This window comes from Typopeltis vanoorti, chromosome 6, assembly GCF_054136105.1.
Source record: "Typopeltis vanoorti isolate ZY-2024b chromosome 6, IOZ_Tvanoo_1.0, whole genome shotgun sequence".
Classification (NCBI taxonomy): Eukaryota; Metazoa; Arthropoda; class Arachnida; order Uropygi; family Thelyphonidae; genus Typopeltis; species Typopeltis vanoorti.
In genome coordinates this window covers 32,207,522-32,230,774 of record NC_143554.1, presented here as the reverse complement: position 1 = coordinate 32,230,774, position 23,253 = coordinate 32,207,522, and the positions used below count along the sequence as shown (strand labels likewise).

The following is a 23,253-nucleotide window of genomic DNA, read 5'->3' as shown; positions in this document are numbered from 1 at the left end:
GCCCCCTCCTCTCCTATTCACTCTATCCTTCCTAAAAATACTGTTCTCATGATACTTGATACCAGTTAGTAGGTCTGATTCTGATAGCCAGGTCTCACTAATTCCTACAATCTGAGGTCGCAGCATATTGACTAAGGCAACAAACTCTACTCCTTTGTTTCTGATACTCCTAGCATTCGTGTACAGACATAATAATCTACCTGCATGTTCTTTTGTATACTCTTGTTTGTAGTCTGCCTGACATAGTTGGACAACTTGCATATCTCTATTCTTCACCGATGCCTTACACATGTAGACATCTTTGCACACATATGATGAATCCGAACTGGACGAACAGCAACCCGAAATCGTTCTCGACTCGTCAACATTTACACGACAAAGCCCATTCCCCTCACTAAAACAGTTATATACCATTGTCGCTCTTACACTCACATTCACACCATTCCTCCCTTTATAATAAATTTAGTTTAATCCTTTATCCAAGTGTGAGCAAACAAAGTTTGCGCCTGAAAGTATCTTCAGAACTGGGGTAAGGTGGTGCAACACCAGGGATTCTCCTTGCAAGGGTGGAGCAAGCTACTAACACTCCTATCTCAGTATCTCCCATAATGCAAAACACATCTCCTTGCGGATATGTCTAATGTTATGCATTAAGGGAAGGGCCACTACCCAGACTAGTTTCGACCTTTATTGAGGTCTCTTCAGTGGGAGCCAGGCCCAAGTGGAGATACCAGCCAGAAGCATTAGCAAGGTCATCTCTACCTATAGGAGTTGCCAAATGCTGTGCCACCTTTTTAATAAATTACTCTGGATTTAGAGAAAGATGTAGTATTTAGAGAAAGAGTCGCCCTGGTGTTGTACCATCTTACCCCAGTCCTGAAGATACTTTCAGGCACAAACTTTGTTTGCTCACACTTGGATAAAGGATTAAACTAAATTTATTATAAAGGAAACTAGTCTGGGTAGTGGCCCTTCCCTTAATGCATAACATTAGACATATCCGCAAGGAGATGTGTTTTGCATTATGGGAGATACTGAGATAGGAGTGTTAGTAGCTTGCTCCACCTTTGCAAGGAGTCGTCCTGGTGTTGCACCACCTTACCCCAGTCCTGAAGATACTTTCATGCGCAAACTTTGTTTGCTCACATTTGGATAAAGGATTAAACTAAATTTATTACAACATCTTTCTCTAAATCCAGAGTAATTTATTAAAAAGGTGGCACACCATTTGGCAACTCCTTTAGGTAGAGATGACCCCTTGTTAATGCTTCTGGCTGGTATCTCCACTTGGGCCTGGCTCCCACTGAAGAGACCTCAATAAAGGTCGAAACTAGTCTGGGTAGTGGCCCTTCCCTTAATGCATAACATTAGACATATCTGCAAGGAGATGTGTTTTGCATTACATTATAGGAGATACTGAGATAGGAGTGTTGGTAGCTTGCTCCACCTTTGCAACGAGTTGCCCTGGTGTTGTACCACCTTACCCCAGTCCTGAAGATACTTTCAGGTGCAAACTTTGTTTGCTTACACTTGGATAAAGGATTAAACTAAATTTATTATATTCTAACCAAGTGAAAAGTAAACTTCCAAATTCTTCCCTTTATAATTTAGTTTTCCTGACTCTGTGTAGGTCTCATACCAGTTATTAGTATTTCCAGACTCTTGATACCAAATGCATTCAGGTGTAGGCCATCCCTCTTATACAAATCCAATCTTCCCTCAAACTCACTCCACACATCCAAAAACTCGCATCCATTCCTTCTACATAGCCTATGCATCGAATTGTTTGCCATCATAGTCCTTCTTTTTAATTCATTTTTATCATAGCGAGGTAAAATACTAATGATTTTCACTTTCTCACTCTTCACTCTCGCCTCTTCCAGTAACCCTTTCATGTCCTCTCTCATACTGAATTTATCGCCAGTTAAATTGTTCGTACCTACTACAACTACGATTTCGTTTACTTTTCTGTTTTTGAATTACTTGAGAGTTTGCTCCAGGAAAATTCGATGTTATAACTCTCTCATCTATAGTATGTTTTATTATGGAGTCTCCATACCAAATAACGTCTTTCTTTTTACTAACAACGTCACTTACCTAATTTTCATTATTTCCTGACTTACCTGTTTCCTTGCTTTGTTGTTTCTTATTTTCCTCTTCATTTTTCTTTTTCTCCCTATGCTCATTTAAACATCGCTCAACTTTTTGCAATTCCCGCGTTGTCCCTCTGATAATCTTCTTTAACTTCGCTATTTTGGCAGTTAATTCATTTTGGTTAACCTCCTCCATGTGCACAATAACCTTGTTGGCAGGGCTAACCTCCTTGTTCTTGCCTGTTACCTTTATTGTCCTTTTTTGGCGCCATTTTAAACATATATTAAATATTAAAATATCTTAATAAAAATCTATGATAAAATACTAAATACACTATAAAACACTAAAATCTACTCTATAATACTACAAAACACTAATTTTCTAAGGGAAAACACAATAAAAACAGACGAAAATCACCAACTTTACAGGAGCACTAAATTCGCTGACGAACCACTGTCAGGACACATTCTGATATCGCATAATTTAAGTATTGTTTAAATGCTTCCCATGCACTGTTGATATTCTTTCCATCCAGCAACCGATCCCATTCCACTGACCTCAGTATACTGCATTCAGTGGAATGGGAATATATGCCTTCTGTTATCAGAAGTTAGCAGAAGGCATATATTCCCATTCCACTGAATGCAGTATACTGAGTTCAGTGGAATGGGATCGGTTGCTGGATGGAAAGAATATCAACAGTGCATGGGAAGCATTTAAACAATACTTAAATTATGCGATATCAGAATGTGTCCTGACAGTGGTTCATCAGCGAATTTAGTGCTCCTGTAAAGTTGGTGATTTTCGTCTGTTTTTATTGTGTTTTCCCTTAGAAAATTAGTGTTTTGTAGTATTATAGAGTAGATTTTAGTGTTTTATAGTGTATTTAGTATTTTATTCAAGAGAATCATGAATATTTCAGTGGAATATATGCCTTCTGTTATCAGAAGTTAGTATATGACAGCAAGAGAATCATGAATATTTCAGTGGAATATATGCCTTCTCCTATCAGAAGTTAGTATATGAAATTCTCTGAACCCTGTCGAACATATCTTCATCACCATGAAAACCTGGCAACCACATCTGTGCACTATAATCTATATGAGGCCTGATCAAGTCCTTATACAATGGCATCATCACCTCTTTATTTCTGCATATCAGGTGCCTCTGCATCATTACCATTATTCAGTGTGCCCCTGAATTTCAGGTCATTGTCCACCACTCCCAAATCTTTCATTTCCTCTACCTCCTTTAAAGTTTCCACACCAAGCATATACTTTGCATCCCATCATTGCTTACCACATTTCAAAACGTTACACTTTGCAACATTGAACTGACAGTTCCACTTACCTGGCAATCATGCTATCTATTCAAGTCCTCCTTCAAGGCCATAACATCTGCTTGACTCTGCATTGCTCCTCCTCAATTTTGCATCATCTGCAAACAGTTGCATATCACTAGCTAAATCCATCCCAGTATCATTAATATACTAATTGAACAACAATGGTCCCAAAACTGACTCTTGCAGTACACCACACAAGTGATCTTCCTCTTACGGAATACCCCCCCCCCCCCCATATACAACTTTATGATACCTATCTGACAGCCAATCTCTCATCAAACTCATAAGTCTGTTATCCAGTCCCATCTGTTTCAATTTATTTAATAATTTGTCATTTGGGAGACTATCAAAAGCTTTTGCAAAATCTAAGTTCACCACTGTATATATATATGCATGTCCAAGACATTTGTCACCTTGTTATAGTACATAAATAAGTGACTTTTATTAAACAAGCATCCCAATGCTACTGTCAATTCCCTGGAACATTCCCTTAAGATGCCTGGTGATATGTCATCAAATCCCATCACCTTATTGACATCAAGGGTTATTTATTTCTTCAAATACCTCCTGCTCACTCACAATTAAGCCATTGTCTCCTATGTCCTTTACACTTAAGTTCCTCATGATTCCAACCTGATGAGGATGGAAACACCCTTATAAATTGATCATTATATACCTCAACAGTGTCTTCTGCAGCAGTTACCATTCTGCCATTTTCATCCATTAACATCATCTTATCATGATCATTCTTCCTTCTATTTGCTATATATATATGTAAAAAAAAAACTCTAGGGTTTTTTCATTGGCTAATTTGCCAATTTCTTCTCATACTGCACGTTTGTTTTCCTTACTAACTGAGTCACTCTCCTGGCGTGTTCTTTATACTCTCCCTATAACCGATTATTACCATTCATCTTGTACTTCCTCCAAAGTACCTTCTTTTTCCAGATTTCATGCTTAAACCCCTCATTCATCCATTTTGAATCTATTTTATTCAGCATTTTGGCCTTCAGAATACATTCACACATTGATGCTATTATGTATTTCTTTGTCAGTTCCCAAGCAGCATCTATTTCCTTACCTCTCGACTTCTCATTGTATGCTATAGCTCCAAACTTGGATTTTGAAAAATCCAAGTACAACACTGTATGTGCATTTCCCTGTCCAAGGTATTTGTCACCTTATTATAGTGCATAAGTAAATTAGCAAAATATGATCTCCCCTTAACAAACCCATGCTGATAACCTCAAAGAATATTGCTGTTCTCAGTCCAATTCTGTATCTATCCTACTTCTCACTAATCTCTCTTGTACCACAACTATAGATATACAGATTGAGATTATGAGCTAATGAAGATCAGAAACCAATCATCATGAACTTTGAATGCGGTGTAGATACTTCCCAAACAGAAAGTTAATTACACTTTTCAATCCTCTGCAAAGAGCTTGCTGACCATTACCATTTCCCCCCATGTTATCATTGGAAGACTAGCATGACTGTTGTCCTGATTATACTATTTTAAAAACAAATGAGTCTGTGTTATCTTCAAATAAATGTAGTTCACTGTAGCAAACTTTTGAACAGCAGGTGTTTGAATTAAAATGCTTAAAAATCACTTTATTGCTATGTGGCTTGCTTCATGGCTTGAAGCAAGCCAGCTAAAAACATTGTAGTGCATATAGTAAAAATAGAATGATACAGAGAAGGTTAGTACTGCACAAAGATGAAGCAGAAAATTGTGAAGTGTTCCACATTTTATTAAATGCCTCCATAGCACAATTGGAAGAACAATGAAACATTGTGCCCTTTAATTGGAAAAGGCATAAGTTTGAATATCATTGTGATGAAAGGAATCTTTATATGAACTTTTTCAGTTGAAGTGAGTTAGCCAATTTCATATGGAGGTAGCAGTGTTTTTTTCTCCATGAAACTTGGGTTTCATCCCACATATATAGGCAAATCAGCCATGGGAACATGCAATTTACAGACAAAAAATGCAACTGTTGGTGTTGTGACTGGTGAATGGTGATGTGTGCTGATGGTATTAGTGTTGTTGTTGTAGTGGGAGAATTGAGTGGAGGAGATGGTAGTTGTGCGATTGTGATGTGCCTTCCTGCGGTGAGTCCTTGGATTCCTTGAGCACGTCACTTAATAATAATAATGATATGTGAATGACTAAAACATTCACTATAGGCAGAAGTGATTACAGATATTCATTAATTTCATTACCAGCCATAAACACTAAACAAAAGATAGTAGAGGTGATTATCATAGCACTGACACACTGCATGAAACTAATTTCAATAACACTGTTGAATATTTTATTTTTTAAAAATGATTTTAATCACAAAAACTGGAGAATTTCTGACTAAATATGTTATTCTTGTCAGACTTCTAGCAATGGAAGAACAATACAAAAAGGAAAAAGAAGAGGCTGATCAACTTTTCCAACAAGAAAGAAAGGTAATATCTTTTTTATTGCTGCCTTTATATTGACTTCATTAATTCATTATTCTGAAACTTTAACCACCTCATTTGAAATTTTTCTCTGAGATATAATTGATAAAAAAAAACTTTCTCTCTCAGTTTTAAAGTGATACGAGTTTTATTATTATTATCTGATGTCAAAAGGCAGTCAAGGATTCATGGAATGAGGCCATACATTACACACACCAGCTGTAATACCTTCTCTTAAACTCATTCACAATTAGATGCACTCACCATTTCAACAGGTAAACTGTTCCACTCAGTCACTACTCCCTTTCTTAACCATGCATAAACCTAACTTCCATAGGTGTCCTAGTGTTCTCAGTCCATCATCCATGTAATGAAATATTTCATCAGATGATATCCTGTAACACCCATGTTTATAGACCTCTATAAAACTTGATGTCGACCAAAGGTCCTGGTCGACATCAAGTTTTTTTGCTGCAAGTAAAGTCCACAACTGAGATTCACCAAACTTTGTGTGAGACTTTAGATGACCGTGCCCCAGTATACCACACAGTTGTCAGATGGGTGGCCAACTTTAAAACTGGGCATCCTGAAACAACAGATGCCCACAGGTCAGGAAGACCTTCCACAGTGATCACACCTGAAAATATCGATGCAGTGCATACCATGATATATGATCCTTGATGAGAGGTGATCAGCCAAAAACATTGCAAATTGCAAAAATTCTGGAGATATCCAGGGAATGAGTTGGGATCATTATCTACCAACATATGGAAATGCATTAGTGAAGTAGATACCCAAATGTTTGAATGCCGACCAAAAGAGAGAGAATGTGTGTGCTGTCATCTCAAGGGATTTGGGTCATTTTCAGGTGCAAATCAGAAATCGGATACAAATTTTTTGGCTCGTATTATGACTGTTGATGAAACATGGCTTCATCACTATGACCCAGAAACCAAACAACAGTCAGTGGAGTGGAGACACAAAGGTTCTCCATGGCCAAAGAAGTTCCGAACCCAAAAGTCAGCAGGGAAGGTTCTTGCCATTGTCTTTTGGAATATGGATGGTGTAATCCTTATTCTTGGTAACAGCAGTTTTCTCAACAGCGCTGAAGGAATTGAACGAGATACTGAAGGAAAAATGCTGTGGGAAACTGATCAGAGGTGTGTTGCTTTTGCAGGACAATGCCCCTGCTCACACTGTTCATGAAACCCAACAGATGATACACATCTTGTGCTTTCTGGGTCTGCCAGATCTGGCCCCATCTGACTATTTCCTATTCTGAAATTTAAAGAAACACTTGAAAGGAACAAAATTTATCACTGATGATGAAGTCATATCTGCAGCTGAGGAATGGTTTGTGCAACAAGGGGAAAGACTTTTTTTTTTTTTCTCAGAGGACTGCAAATAATGCAGCAGCATTGTATCAAGCATATAACACTTTGTGAAGAATATGTAGAATAATGTGTAAGTTACATGGTTCTACTTCAACTCCTTCATGGTGATTATCAGAACTTTTGAGCACTCCCTGGTACAACTGTTTGCAGTCCGCATACTCGAGATCTGTTTTCATAATCTACATTCCATAATTATTATTACTATTACATGACACCTGCTTGGAGTCCATGATTCACCGAGGGAGGGAACCTACTCTACAACTCTACGTCTCCACCAACCACAACTACTTTCATCATCTACACAGCATCTACTGTCGACCACCACTAGTATTTTCACAGACAAATATCCATGCCCATGGTGGGATTCGAACCCTTTTGGCTGGAGAGCGGATATGCTAACCACTCTGCCAACCAGGCCGGCAATATAATCTTTGTAATTCTTTTTTATACCCTATCCACAGCTTCTTTATTCCTTCCAAACCAAGGAGACCAAATCTATACGTGCTAATTCACAGTATTCACAGCTAGTTCTAAGGAAAATGGAGGGATTTTGGATGCCACTTTAGCAACATCTATAATCTTTCCACTTTTTTTTTCATCACCTACATAGTATGAATTTATGTATTTATATCAAGAAAATGATCATCCTTGAAGAGATAAGCTAAATGTTTATTACAGCACAACTAGCAGAAACAGGCATGCTGCATATCTTGATTGATAGTATTTGCATTTTTTTTTAATTAAAAATTTTTTTTTTTTTTTTTATCTCCTTCATCACATCATTCAACATCTTCAGAAAAGTGACTCGTTAACATCCAAACAAAGTTTTTAGTCAGAGGAGCATTCATGTTATTCAATAATTGTGACACACTCATTCTGAATTAGAAATGTTTTTGCCAGTATTATTCCACATAAAAGAAACAGATGGGATAGAATAATTTTTATTGATCACTAGTTGCTTCGCAAAAATTCATGTTTCACGTCATCAGGGGAAATACGTGAATAAACTTAAAAACAGGTTAGTACAGATAACGTACATAATGAAATATTTAAAAAAAACAAAAATAACATGAAATGTATGCATTTGCTATGATGTTGTTTGCTCATTTGTGGTCTTCTGCAAACTTTTGATAACAGCATGCGTGTAATGTTGAAATAGAGAAGACCAAATTTGATGTAGAATCATCTCTTATTTTAAGTTGCATTGTTGAGGATGTTTGATCATTTTAGTTGATTTCTTAAATGCTCTTGAGAAAAATTGTAATCTGTATGAAGCATTTTGGTTTGCTACCATAATACTTGATATTTGGTTTTGGTTGTATGTGTCACCAGTCCTGACTTGTGTTTCTTTTCATTCTCCACGACCTCTTGTCTGTCCTATGTACTGTAAAATACAAGTACAGATGATCTTGTAGACACCAGATTTCTTGAGATTAAAGATATTATTGAAGGGCATATAAAGCCCTCATATTTTGTTGAGACAGTATCTTCGATATTTTGTCTGTATCTGACTGTCTATAAGGGAAAATCGCTGTTCCTTTGAAGTCTTATTTTTTCATGTTCATCTAACTGCCTAGGATGCTGAATTACAATTTTGTAGACTAATGTTCTATTATAACCATTCTTTGGTAGGATGGTGCTTAGGTAGTTGAGCTCTTGGTTTCTTTTATCTATATAAGTAGAGATTCTGTAAGCTCCATCACATAAGGAATGAATAATTGCCTATTTTTTGGACTGGGTGGTGATGGTATGTGGTTTGCTGGCTTCCTATACACTGAGAAATTGAGTGTTCTGTTGGGATACTTCTACAAGTATAAAACACCTGTTTACCATGTTTACAAGATCTCTAATTAGGCAGGTTGGAAGAAACATGCCAATTGAGACCAGCGGCACACACATAGTTGAAGCCAAATATCAAGTATTATGGCAGAAAACTGAAATGCTCGACATAGATTACAATTTTTTCTCCAGAGTATTCAAGGAATCAGCTGAAATGATCAAATTCTCAACAATGCACTAAAAAAAAAAAAAGGATGATTGTGCATCAAATCTGTCTTCTCTGATACAAGACATGCACGTGGTTACCGGTAGTTCACAATAGACCACCAACAAGCAAACAACATCATAGCAAATGCACGCTTTCCATTGCTATGCCTGTTTTTTTTAATATTTCATTATGTATGTTATAACCTGTTTTTTAGTTTATTCACGTATTTCTCTTGATGATGACAAATACAACGATTTTCATGAAACTAGTAGTGATCATTAAAAATTATTCTATCTATTTTCTTTCATGTGGAATAATAATAGCAAAAACGTCCCTAATATGTCTTCACTCCACAGAAGCCTGTGCAACGATACACTTTGAATGTCAGCTTTAAGATGTATACTTCATGAGGTGACATGCAATTTTAGTTCTGATTATCAACACATCTAATGATATGTTATGTTTTTGATGTGATTTTGAAACGCATTATGTTCCAGTGTCAGTTTTTGACTGGAGAGCGGATATGCTCTCCAGCCAAAAACTAGATGATGGAGGTAGTTGTTGGTGGAGACGGAGAGTTCTAGATTAGGTAACCTTTCTCAATGAGTCTTTCAACTTCCCGGAGGTGTTACTTAATAATAATAATAATAATATAGTTTAAGCACATTTTATTTTTGAGTGCCATTTATTCTCACACTTCAGAACGTGCACAAAAGTTTCATTTGTTAGATGAGTTATCACTATTTATGAAAAGCTAGGACCTTTTGGAAACAGAGCCCCAGATTTTGACTTTTGCACTTGATGAAATTACCCAGTACATCCACAATGCAATTTTAATTTTTTTAACTTTGCGACTTTGCAGGGCATTTCCTCAGGAGTACATATAATACACTTAAAATATATTAGCTTAACAATTATGTTTCACAGTTTTATCATGATGCAAAATAATGTTCCACATTACGTACATGAAGTCTGATGTCATGTTTTACTTGAAGTTATTTATTTTTTATGTAAACTATATTCACAAAAGGCTATAAACATATAGCATATTAGTACTATTAGTTTTATTAGAACTATAGGTTTATTAAATTATTCAAGCTACTAGGCATACAATGGAAACTCTTGACATTACCTTTTAAAAAAATGCAAAGCTATTTTTGCTATGCAATCTCCTGATTTACAAAAACAGTTTTAAGTTAACATGTAGTTCCTGATCTCTGCCACATATGTAGCAATGTCGAAATGTATGCTCTGTAAGAAACTCCAGCACAATTTTGAGGAATAAGAAAAAAGATTATTTGGTTGTTATTCAAATGCAACATTATCAAATTGTCAAATTAGGAAATGATCAGCAACTTAAATAAATGCACACCTGTCCGTATTATCAATTAATATTGCTACAATAAGGGCTACTTAAATCTACAATTTGTATTTTTAGAAAAGATTGTGTGAACAGGATATCGGAGAGGTTTTGCTAATGTTAGCAGAAGATCAAAGCCAAAAGAGTAGAAGTTCAGCAGAAAGACAAGGAGCATGCAGAGAGCAATGCATTTGTGCAACAATTGGCACAGTGTACAGCAATAATGTACACTGTGCCAATTGTGTACATTAGTGCTTTAAGGAGGAAGGGAAGGAAATGGAATTTATATAGATGTTAAGAGATAACAGAGTAGAATGATAACATAATGAGGAATGATCATATGGTCTTGACCTGGAAGACTGCCTAGGCAGCTTGGAGCTTTTCCTCCAGATTCTCATGCCATGTCTGGAGGAAAAAGATATTGCCAGTGTATTGGAGATGGTTAAGAAGTGTTTGAAAAAAAGCAGTATCAGACTGTATAACCAGTCAGGAGAATAAACCATGCAGGAGTTAGAGGATGAGTATCATCATTAAGCAATAGCTGGAGAAAGTTGCAAAGGATATATGAAGAGAAAGGTGATAGTGAGCTCATTAGCAGTAATGGCATAACAAAAAAGGATAACCAATATGAGATGAGAGGAACCAACTAAGGAGACCAAAGATTGAAAATGCTAATGAGTTTCACTAGGCAGCAAGTAAAAGAAAGAATGGCTATGGAAGGAAACTATGATGCTTTTGATAATAGGGAGGTTAGAAGCAGATGAAACAGCTGTGGTACAGGGCAGTCACTCTGCAAGGATTATACCATTCAGACGGAAATACTGCAGATCAGACATGACAACTGACTGATGAGAGAAATGAGGTGGATGGAAATGCTTGGGATGCTGCAGAACATTTATAGCAGATGGCAAGGGAATTGGCAATTCCTCTGACCAGATTGTTTGTGTCTCATCTCTGAAAAGGTGCCAAGGAAGTGGAAAGAAGGCAAAGCACTTCTAATGCAGTGCAAACCAAACCAAGCAGTGAATTCCTGTAGAACATTTTCAAAAGGAATGCAAAGAGGAGCACATATCAATACTTGAGGTAGAAAAAGCTGCTAAAAACTTGAAAGGCAGTTGGTGTAGATGATATTCGACCAGAAATACTTAAGTATGGAAATGCAGTTATTATACTGCGTAATTCAGAAGGCCTGGTAAGGAGGTTGAAATCTAGATGATTGGTGTAGAGCTCTCATAGTACCCATCTATAAAAAAAAAAAAAAAAAAAGGGAATATAGCTGAATGTGAGAAATACAGAAAAATTTCTCTATCGAGTGTTCCAGGTAAGATTTATGTAAGCATTCTTGAAAAGAGGTTGACAAAGACCATGGAAGAGAAACTTGGAGAAGAACAATTTGAGTTAAGGCCAAATACAGGTTAAGACAGATTTTCCCTTTAAGATAAATATCAGGTAACAATATTTTCTGCAGTTCTTCATAATAAAAATATAACAACTGCAGAAATTTTCATAAAATGTTTTATTGATTAAAATAAGCACTTTCACAATCTACAATACAACTCTTTCTCAACAACATACAAGTTTGTAAATTCTGCTTTTATAAAGTGTTTTGTCTTTAGAAGTAATAAACCTAGCAACCTTCACTTCAATCTTATTTTATTCCTCAGTTTTATTGCGGAACTGTATAATTTGCATGTGATTGTCCATCGCCAAAAACATGATATTCGCTTGGAGAAATGTCAGGAGAATATGGAGGATGAGGGAGTATCTCTCATCCTAAAGCACAAAATCTTCTCAGAGGTAAGTTTTGCAGTATGAGGTTTTGTGTTGTCCTGTAAGAATAGCACTTTCTTCCGATTAACTAGTCCTGGCTGTTTCTGAAGTAACGCATCCTGCACATGCTCAAGTTGCATCGAGTAAATCTTGGCTGTAATTGTTTGGCCTGTAGTGAGAAACTCATATTGAACAATACCAGCTCCAATCTTCCACACACAAAGCATAGTCTTCTGGAGATGAAGTGGTGCCTTTTGAAGTGTGCATTACTGGATCGTTTGGTGACAACCAATGATAAGTTTGCTTCCAGTTAGAGTACAAAATCCATTTTTCATCACAAGTGAGCAAGTAATCCAAAAATGGTTCATTTTTATGATGTGAAAGAAGTGAAGAACAAATTGATAGCCTTTGAAGTTTATTGTCACCTGATAATGCATGTGAGACCAATTTGCTTAAGTTGCATCAGTTAATTAGCTTCTCTTGACATGTTAATGTGGAATTAATTTCAACAGCGGCACATAATTCTTCATTATGTAATGGAGGGTCTTCCTGAACGTGGTGCATCTTCAAGTGGTTCATCACCAGAAACAAATTTTTTAAACCATTTCTGCACAGTACATTCTGCTACCACATATTTTCCAAATGCCACACATATCTTAGAGAAAGCTTCTGACGCCTTTGAACTGAGTTGAAATTCGTAAAACAAACAAGCCTGAATACACCAGGTTTAATTGACATTTTAAAAGGGTTCAAAGTCACAGAAAAAGAGCACACACCAAGTTAGAATGCACTGATTGACTGACCCATATCTGTGTCTTATGATGCACATAAAAAATTGCACTTTGCAAACCACTACAAAATAAAACAAGTGTCATTGTAGCGAACACTACTGAAAACTGCATGAACTTTTTTGGTTACCTGATACAATCAAACATCCTGCACACAACTAAAAACTGTTTAGTTGTGTGCATGTAACAAAAATTATATTGAATTTATTCAAAAACTAATATATTTCATGCAACGTTACGTGGACATCATCAGGAAGTTAGTCATTAACTACATTAAAAGCTACATTTTCAAATTTGAGTAAAAAGCCAATGACATTATAAAAGTGGCATTCCTAAACAAAAATAGGCTAAATAGCCATAAAAATAACATTTACTTAGAGGAGTAACATGGGCATTTTCCCAGAAATAATACCTACATTCAAGATTACTTCAAAATAAATTTAAAAGATAAAAAAAATCAAAATTTTATTAAAATATGAATAATCAATATAATCAATTGTTTTTGTAATCTATGCAACTTATTATAGTTGTTTCTTTGAACTCTAATAGTGTAATATTATATACAGTAAACCCTTGCCGAGCAGGGATTTGCAGAATGCGATTTTGCACATACGTGTTATCTTAATTGTTTCCATTTAATTTGTTCAACGCTAGAATTTCATTCATACGTGGTATGCTGCAGAGCATCGGCCAGCAACCCTGCTTGATGCTGCCCACTAGCTGAGTGACCCAAGCCAAGTTGCGATCATTTCACTCACGTTAGCAGAGCTGTAATCACGTATTTATCAGTGTTTATCCTCTTCTCCTTTTGCATTTGTATTTCTTTTAATTTCAAAAATTCAATATGACATCTAAGAGGAAGAATGAAGATGATAAAGCAGCAAAAAGATGCCAAGTTTTGACATTATCTCAGAAAATTGAAATTTTAGATAAGTTGAAAAATGGTACATGTGTTTCATCTCTTGCAAGAGAACTGGCTATAAACAAATCAAGCATAAGAACAATACAGGAGAATGAAGAAAAGATTCGGTCTAGTGTCAAAGCTTCAGGCGATACTTCGGCAAAGGTTGCTCAAGTTTTCAAGAATTCCGCAATTCAAAAGATGGAAAAAATATTAATAGCTTGGATTGACAATCAAGTAAACGAAAAAGGCTCAGTTGTGGATGGTGTGCTATTCGAAACAAAGCTTTAGATTTGTTTTCTTTCGTTTTAAATAAAGATGGCCAATCGTCAGAGAAAATTGACTTTCAAGCAAGCAAAGGTTGACTTGATAACTTTAAGCATCGTTTTAATTTGCACAATGTAAAGCTTCAGGGAGAAGCTGGCTCTGCAGATAAAGAAGCAGCAGAGAAATTCAAACCCCAGTTTTTGAAATTCATTGAATAGAGGGGGTTACGTTCCGCAACAAGTTTTCACTGTGGATGAGACGGGCCTATTTTATAAGCGAATGGGACAACGAACCTACATCACAAAGACACAAAAGGTTGCCCCAGGTTTTAAAGCTTTGCTTTGTAAAGCTTTTTTGTGGAAATGCATCAGGTGACTTCAAGTGCAAGCCTCTGCTCATTTATCGATCTAAAACGCCTCGTGCATTGCAGGGAAAAAATTTTAAAGAACAGTAAAACCTGTGCTTTAAAGGTCTCCTTATTCTCGATAATGCTCCAGGACACGATGCTGAAGCCCTCACAACATTGCATCCAAATGTAGAGGGTTTATTCCTCTCACCTAACACCACTTCCTTAATCCAACCAATGGATCAAGGGATCATAAAAACATTCGAAGCCTATTATGTCAGGCATGTTTACACCTCTGCAAATAAAGCACTAGAAGAAGGAAAGCACGACACGCTAATGGCATTTTGGAAGCGATTCAACATAAGCCACTGCATAGAAATGATTAAATTCGCATGGGAACAAGTGAATTCATCAACATTGAATGCTTGCTGGCATCAGCTCTGGCCAGAAGTTGTCAACAATTTTAAAGGATTTCCATCGATTGAAAATGAAGCCAAAGAAATTGTACAAATTGCAAAAGCAATTGGCGGTGAAGGATTTTCAGATATGGAAGAAGGAGAAGTCAAAGAATTAATCGAGAAATGATGAATGAAGAATTGGATGATCTTTAACACCAGCCGACAGTGAAAGCAGCGATAGTGAAGAAGAAGATAAAGCACCTTTAGCTTACAAGTTAAACGTGTTAAAAAAAAAAGGCACAGGAACTGTCTGATTTTGCAATGGAGATTGACCCAAATGAAGAAAGAAGAGGACACTTTATGAAAGGCATTGAAAAACTCTGCCCTCCTTATCGTGAAATTTTTAAAGAGTTAGATCAGTCATTGTCCCAAGCAAAAATCACTAGCTTTTTAAAAAAATAATTGTATCATGTACCTACTTATTAAGCAGTAATAAAAATCCTTTCAATTAACATTTGTTTCATTTTTCCCTTTTAATTACAACAATATTTAGGTTAGTTTAAATTATACATACATACTTTCTTAAGTGGTCACTTAAATAGAATGGGAGAGGAAAGATTAGCAAAACAAGTGTTCTCTGCCAGGTTGGCAGGAAAACGACCCAGAGGAAGACCAAGATATAGGTGGATTGATACGGTACAAAGTGCCTTAGACGATAGAAATATAAGATCTGATAATGTTGGAGTCTTGACAAGTAACAGACTGATTTGGAGGAAAATTGTAGATAGGAAGTTAGTAATGATGTAATTTTTTCATGTAGTACTGTCATATCCTGTACACCCCTTGAGGGTACATGGCAGGAATTTGATGATGATGATGATGACTTTCTTAATTTGAACTATACCTAACACATTTTTTTCCATAGAAAGTCAACTTTGCGGAATGCGATTTTGCCGTACGTGCAATGTATTAATGACGTAACCCCCTCGTTTGGCAAGGGTTTACTGTACTGAAACTAATTACTGCAACTAAGATATGAGCTAATATACTCATGATTTATGAACTCATTATTTTGATTCATCATTTCAATGCAATTAATGGTCTATATCCCTGATGTTGTCCATATAATGCTGGAAGAAATATATTGGAGTTTTTGAATAAATTCTATATAATTTTTGTTACAAGTGTAAGCCATGGAACTTGCTATAATAATCATATCTTGGTAATAAGCCAACATTTTTCCTTCTCTCACTTTTCTTTCTTGCTTCTTTAAACAGTCCTTTATTATCCTCTCTCATACTATATTTGCCACTACTTAAATCATTAGTTCCAACAAGCACTAGCATCTGTTTTACTTTTCGTTTCTGTTTTGCATTTGTTACATCTTTTATTTTTGCCCCTAGGAAACTTGAAATAGTTACTCCATTGGCAAGCACAAATTTCCAAGTTGAATTGCTTTACCATATCACTCCTTTGTTCTTGTATTCTGATTTCTTACCTTGTTGTTGTTATTATTATCAAAACAGGAAAAGGCAGAAAAGAACTTCAGTTCTTTTCTGCCTCTTCGTGTTTTGATTATTCTTGTCATAATTATTTTTTGATTTTTTTGATTAATTATTCTTGATATTTTTGAATTCTCTGTCAGTTACATAATTTGTTTTAAGTGAGCAACTTTAAATGTTAAGTTAATCTTCACTTACGTTATCAACATCAATAGTACAATATTTCCACTTAGTAGGACAAAATTACTTTTCAGTCCCAATTTAGAACAAAAATTAGAACAACCCTGCGTTGTTCTACTTTTTGATGTCCTTTTTATGAATTTCTTAAACTAACAGAACTTCTACGGTTACATTACTAAATGCATTAAATGTTTAGTAAAGGGAGGTCATGTTTTGGCAATTTGCTCATATTTTATAATAATGTTACGACTGAGTTGGATAAAGGGAAAGGATACACTATGATATCGTTTGGCTTTGTTAAAACACATGAAAGGCTGTTGCATAAACTGGAGAATATGGTATTGTAATATGGAATATACTCTATTGAGTTGGATGAGTGAGTAACTGATGGGATAAGTATCAGAAAGTGATATATGGTAGAAAACCTCTCACTCCAACATACTGACATAATGGTCAGTTTCAACATCTCCCTATTCACAAATGTCCCCCCTCAAGAAAACCTTAGAGCTCATCATCATCATCATCAAATTCTTGACATGCAACTTCAAAGGGTGTACAGGATATGATAGTACTACATGAACAATTTACATCATTACTAACTTCCTATCTACAATTTTCCTCCAAATCAGTCTGTTACTTGTCAAGACTCCAACATTATCAGATCTTATATTTCTCTCGTCTAAGGCACTTTGTACTGTATCAATCCACCTATATCTTGGTCTTCCTCTGGGTCATTTTCCTGCCAACCTGGCAGAGAACACTTGTTTTGCTAATCTTTCCTCACCCATTCTGTTCAAGTGACTATACCACCTGAGATTAGCTCTGCTAACGCATTCCTGAATGAATGCTGACAATGTCAAGTTCTTTCCTAATATCCTCGTTTTTAATATGACATTGCCATTGATACCATCTGTTCATGCCCCCTAATCTTTCTCAGGACTCAAATATCTGCGGTCTCTAGTCTTTGGTCAAGTGTTTTACTTCTGACCCAGCTCTCAGATCCATGTTAAAACTGGTTTGAACACTCTTGTATACAGCTAATTTAGTGTTCTGACTAATTTCTCTCTTATTCCATATGAATTTATTCAACTGACTTCCTACCATACCAGCTTTGTTGATTCTGTTGTGTACTTCCATATTTAATTTACAACTTCACTAAAAATCTTGTCTAAGTAGCTGAAATGTTTTACTTGTTCCACAGGTTCCCCATTCAAAATACAGTTGACATTTTCAACGAGTCTACCTATTTTCATTGGCTTCGTCTTTTTATTGCTAACCTTCATACCATATCTATTACAACAGTTATTCAATTTAGTCAGAGAATCTTGCAAACTTGTAGTGGATTTATTTAGAAGTATAACATCGTACGCATTAAGCAAACAGCTGACATTAACATCTCCAATTCTGATATCATTAATACCACTTTCCTTCATAATTTGATCCATATAGATAATGAATAACAGAGGGGATAATGTACATCCTTGTCTCACACCAGATTTAACATTAAACCATCTTCCTGTACTTCCTTCAATTCTAACTGCTGACTTGCAACTCAAATAAAGACTAAGTATTGCTTGTTATAATGCCCCATTGACACCATATAACTGTTGTGTATTGAAAAGCTTCTCTCTTGGCACCTTGTCGTATGCCTTTTCCAGATTGAATAAAACTTAAATAAAGATCTTTGTTATATTCCCATGCTTTCTCAGCTAATTGTCGTAAAGTGAAGATCTGATCCTCACAGTCTCTATTTGGTCTGAATCCAGCTTGTTCTCCACCAAGCTTTTCTTCCACAATTCTTCTCAACCTCGTTTCTCAAGTATACTGGCATAAATCTTGCCCAGAACAGTCAGTAGAGAAATACTTTTGTAATTTTGACATTCAGTTTTATTTCCCTTTTTATATATGGGTACTATTAGAGCTCTACTCCAATCATCAGGAATTCGTCCCTCTGTCCACGCCTTCTGAACTATGTGGTGCAGCCACTGTAGGAGTTTTATACCACCATACTTCAGCATTTCTGGTCGAATATCATTTACTCCTGCTGCCTTTCCACATTTCAAGCCTTTAATGGCTTTTTCTACTTCAAGTATGGATATGTATTCCTGACTTTATGCCTGTTGAGTGTTTTTTACCACTGTGCTATCATCACCGCTTGTTTCATTTAGCAGTTTTTCAAAGTAATTACTCCATACTTCAAGGATATCTTTTTCTCCCATTTTCATGTCACCTTTATCATCTCTTTCTTTCAGCACTCTTTCCTCCATTTCTAAGCTTCTTCAACAACCTCCAGAATATCTTGCCACTTTCTTGATATTTATTTTCTATGTTCTTGCCAAAGTACTTCCATGACTTTTGTTTAGCTAGTTTTACATAGTGTTTAGCTTTCTTACATTTCTCTCTGTATTCTCTAAGAGTAAAAGCTGACTTATTTGCCAGGAACTTTTGTTATGCTTTCTTCTTTTCCTTCACTGCCTCTTTAACTTCCTGTGTCCACCATGAAGTTCTCAATTTTCTATCCTTGCATGCAACCTCACCACATGCCTCTCTGGCTGAATCAATCAGTGTTTTCTTCAGAGCTTGCCACTGAATCTCCAAGGTTTGATTCCTGCTCTCAAACTCAAACAAAGATTTTGAGAGCAGTAGACAAAAAAACACAAAAATGTTTGTGTTTTTTAGTCTACTGTTCACATCTGAGAGCTGCTAAACTTTCATTCGCCTTAAAACTTTCTTACATGTCATTCTTTTCAATATGATATTCAATTTTATCCTGCTCAAGTCTAAATAATGATCACTTCCAATTTCAAATCTTCTGTACACTCTGGTGTCCTGCACCAGGGAGAAAACATCACTATTAACAATAACACAGGCAATGAGACTTTTCTTATTTCTTGCCTCTTCTCTCCATGTGAATTTGTGCACATTTTTATGTTGGAACATGGTGTTAATAATAACCAGTCCATGTCCTGAGCAGAAATCCAACAGGTATTTTTCATTATTATTAGCTTGCTCTTTTTTCCAAATTTTCCCAAAACATTTTTGTATGTCTGACAATCACTTCCTACTCTGCTATTTAGGTCCCCAACAAGGACCAACTTTTCCTTTTTCATTGTGTCAGTATCTTTCTTATTTGCCAGGAACTTAGTAGAACCTTCTGTGGTACCATAGGCACAAATAAGTCTCATTGTCCAGTTTCCCATTCTGATATTTGCCCACATCACTCTACTTGAGACTGCCTACCATTCAAGAAGATTAGCCTTGTATTTAGTGTTGAATACTATGGCTACCCCTTCTTTTCCTTGATTGTCATTGCCTGAATATAACATTTTGTATTTATTGCTCAGAAAGATCTCACCAGTTTTTCTTTTTTGTTTCAGTCACCCCAATTATGTCAATCTGGTACTTCTCTAATTCCTCAGCTAGCTCCATTTCTTTGTCAATCAGGCTTCTTATGTTAATAGTACCGATCTTTAACTCTGGTGATGTTGAGTTGGGGCGTGCTTCAGATTTGTTCCAGTATACCTTAGAGCTCATCCAAGCCAAATTCCTCCTGATATCTGAGCCCTATTTCAGTTCACAATGAACTCAGGCTATTTCATTTGGCAAGGAAAATTCCACAAACAGATAGAGGGGATAGCCATGGGTTCACCACTATCCTCACCCTTGGCCAACTTCTTTATGGAGACTTTTGAAGAGAAAGCCTTATACTCTGCCCCACAAAAACCCACAGTTTCGCTTCGCTACATGGATGATGTGTTTGCTATTTGGCCACATGCCTCAGATAAACTCCAATCCTTCCTGACACAAACAACCAATACCCAGAATCCTGTTTACCTTGGGAAAATGAGGAAAACACAGCATCCCTTTCCTAGGCACTCTAATAATGCTCCACCTGATGGATCCTTGGTTTTTCTCTGTTTATAGAAAACCCTCCCATACAGGCAGATACATTCACCAGCAATCCCACCATCTTCCTCCCAACAATATGGGATTATTAAAACACTATATAACAGGGCAAAATTAATCTGTTCAGATGACAATGCCCTAACCACGGAACTAAACCACATCCTTAAAACTTTCTTAGCCAATATCTACAACTCCCCCCAAAAAATCCAAAAAATATTAATACCAGATAACTACAACCCTCCTCCCTCCCTTCATAACAAAGATTACACTAAATCCATCACCATTCCCTATATCTGGGGCACCTTGGAAAAAATAACCAAAATCTTAAAAAAAAATATGACCTAACTTCTTGTTACAAACCATATAAAAAATTGGCATCCCTTATCCACTCTACCAAAGACCAACCACTTCCCCAAGACCTATCTGGGGGTATACCAGGTCCCTTGCAGCTGTAAACTGTCTTACTTTGGCCAAACAGACAGGACAGCGAATATCAGAATTTCGGAACACAAAGACTACATCCGGTATCACCAGTACAGCCACTCTGGTCTTGCAGACCATGATCTGGATACCCGCCACAGAATACGTTGGAAGAAAGCCAAAGTAATACACCGCAGCAAGTTTAAGTACGAAAGATTATTCATGGAATCTGCCTCAGCTCTGAAAAACGTTCAAAACCTCATGATGTAAGTCTCCCAAATTTGGGAGACTTACATCATGAAAACATCAGCCTAACAGCCAAGACAATCCAATTTAGCCCATTAGGGGGCACCATTAGGACTTTAGGAACAACAATAGTTTCTTAATCTTCCTCATTTGCTTTTTGTAGTGCGTGCTTGCACGTGTGATATTTGTATCTTCCCATGAAGATGGCAATGTGATGTTGCCGAAATATAGGAACTATTTATTAAAGTTCATTTTAATTATAATTTGCAATGTATATTCCAGCATACATTGCAAATTTCTTAAATAATTTAATAGTCATGTTACCAACGTATAAACCTCTCTGCAAGAGGTATATGGTAGGTGTGAATCTACTGGATTTGAGGTACCAGTGGTGTTTCCCGAGCATCATTGTTGTTCAATCTGTACATATATGATGTTAAGAAGGACATCACAGTAGTTGTTTAATTGTTTGCTGATAATGCATAAATTTGCAGGGCAATCAGGGATGCTACTGATATGCACTGCTTACAGAATGATTTGAATAACCTGGAAAGGTTTGCATATGGTAATGATTATCATTTCAGTAAATAAATAAATAAATTTCAGTGTTAGTAAGTGTAATATTATACACTTTGGCATGATGAGATTTCTAGTGATGGATTATATTGATGGGATTGTGTTACAAGAAATTTATTCTAGGGATCTTGGAATTATGGTGGATGGAAAACTGAAGTTCAAACGTAACATTGAAACAATTGCAAATACAATTCATAGGTTAATTGTGATGTCGAAATGAACGTTGACATGCGAGGATGCAGAAGTTGTTTTGCATCTTGACCAGGCTTTGATAATATGACTACATCTGGACTGTGCTGATTTGGTATCCTGAGTTTGGAGGGGGATAAAAAAAGTTATGGAAAGGATGCAAAGATGATATTGGGATTATGGAATGTAGAAAGAGAGTATGTGGACTGGTAAACAGGAAAAAGTGGGATAATATAATACTCTGTAAACTGATGAATGGGTGTTATAAGTTGTCAGCTGATGATATTTTTTTTTGTATGAGAGGTGGAGACAAAGACAAGGGTGCATTTGTGGAGGTTTACTTTGTGTGCAGTAAGAAATAGGTGAGAGCTAGATTTTTCTCTTGCAAAGTAGTCAGTAAGTGGAACAGTTTGCTAGTTGAAGTAGTGAGTGCAATGATTATGAATGAGTTTATGGGAAGGTATGACATCTAGTATGGGTGATCAATGGCCTCTCTCAGTGAGTTGTTGACTTTCTGGAGGTCTCCGATAATAATAATGATGCATTATTTAATCTAAGGATACATCAGTTAATACTGTTCAGTTCAATGTTAAATTTGCATACAAGCAAAGTAAGTTTTATTTCAATGCCTTAGTTTTGCATCTACAAATTAAGGAGAAAAAATAAGAAAATTTATATTGAAAGTTTAAATGAACTTTGAATGATATCAAGGTGTAGACTATTCAAAAAGGATAAGAATTATCTTGTTTTCACAATAACAGATTTACAAGATTTTAAGTTCAGTTTTCTTGAAAGTAAGACTTCTTACATTACTTGCAGGAGTGATGTCATGTCCTGTTATTTCATGGAACATTTTTTCAGCATCTACTTTATAAAATCCCTGTAACCACCCAACTGGCCCCCATGGATCAATTTATCAAAAATATATTTGGTGTCTATATTATGTATTCTGTAATATGTACAGTGGTTATATTGACTTCAATGGACAACCCACATCCATGCAATTATGGATGTATATACACGTCTAGGCTGGTACGGTGGTTAATAAGGGACATTTCTATTCCATCTTCTTTTTTCTATCTATCAACTATACTTTTTGATCCACAAACCTCCACTCTATCCTCCTAGGG

The 23,253-nt window shown here is 36.2% G+C and overlaps 1 protein-coding gene and 1 pseudogene across 4 annotated transcripts in view; both read left to right on the top strand.

Annotated features, from left to right (window-relative positions):
- The window catches only part of unc-104 (kinesin family member unc-104), a 942,286-nt gene that overhangs the window by 380,432 nt on the left and 538,601 nt on the right, over window positions 1-23,253 (top strand). For all 4 annotated transcript variants that reach the window (XM_090394094.1, XM_090394092.1, XM_090394093.1 and 1 more), the window contains exon 20: window positions 5,827-5,899. In XM_090394094.1, coding sequence (XP_090250220.1) covers window positions 5,827-5,899 — 73 coding nt within the window. The remainder of the gene's footprint in view (window positions 1-5,826; window positions 5,900-23,253) is intronic.
- LOC150105362 (U6 spliceosomal RNA) lies at window positions 5,094-5,194 on the top strand (annotated as a pseudogene).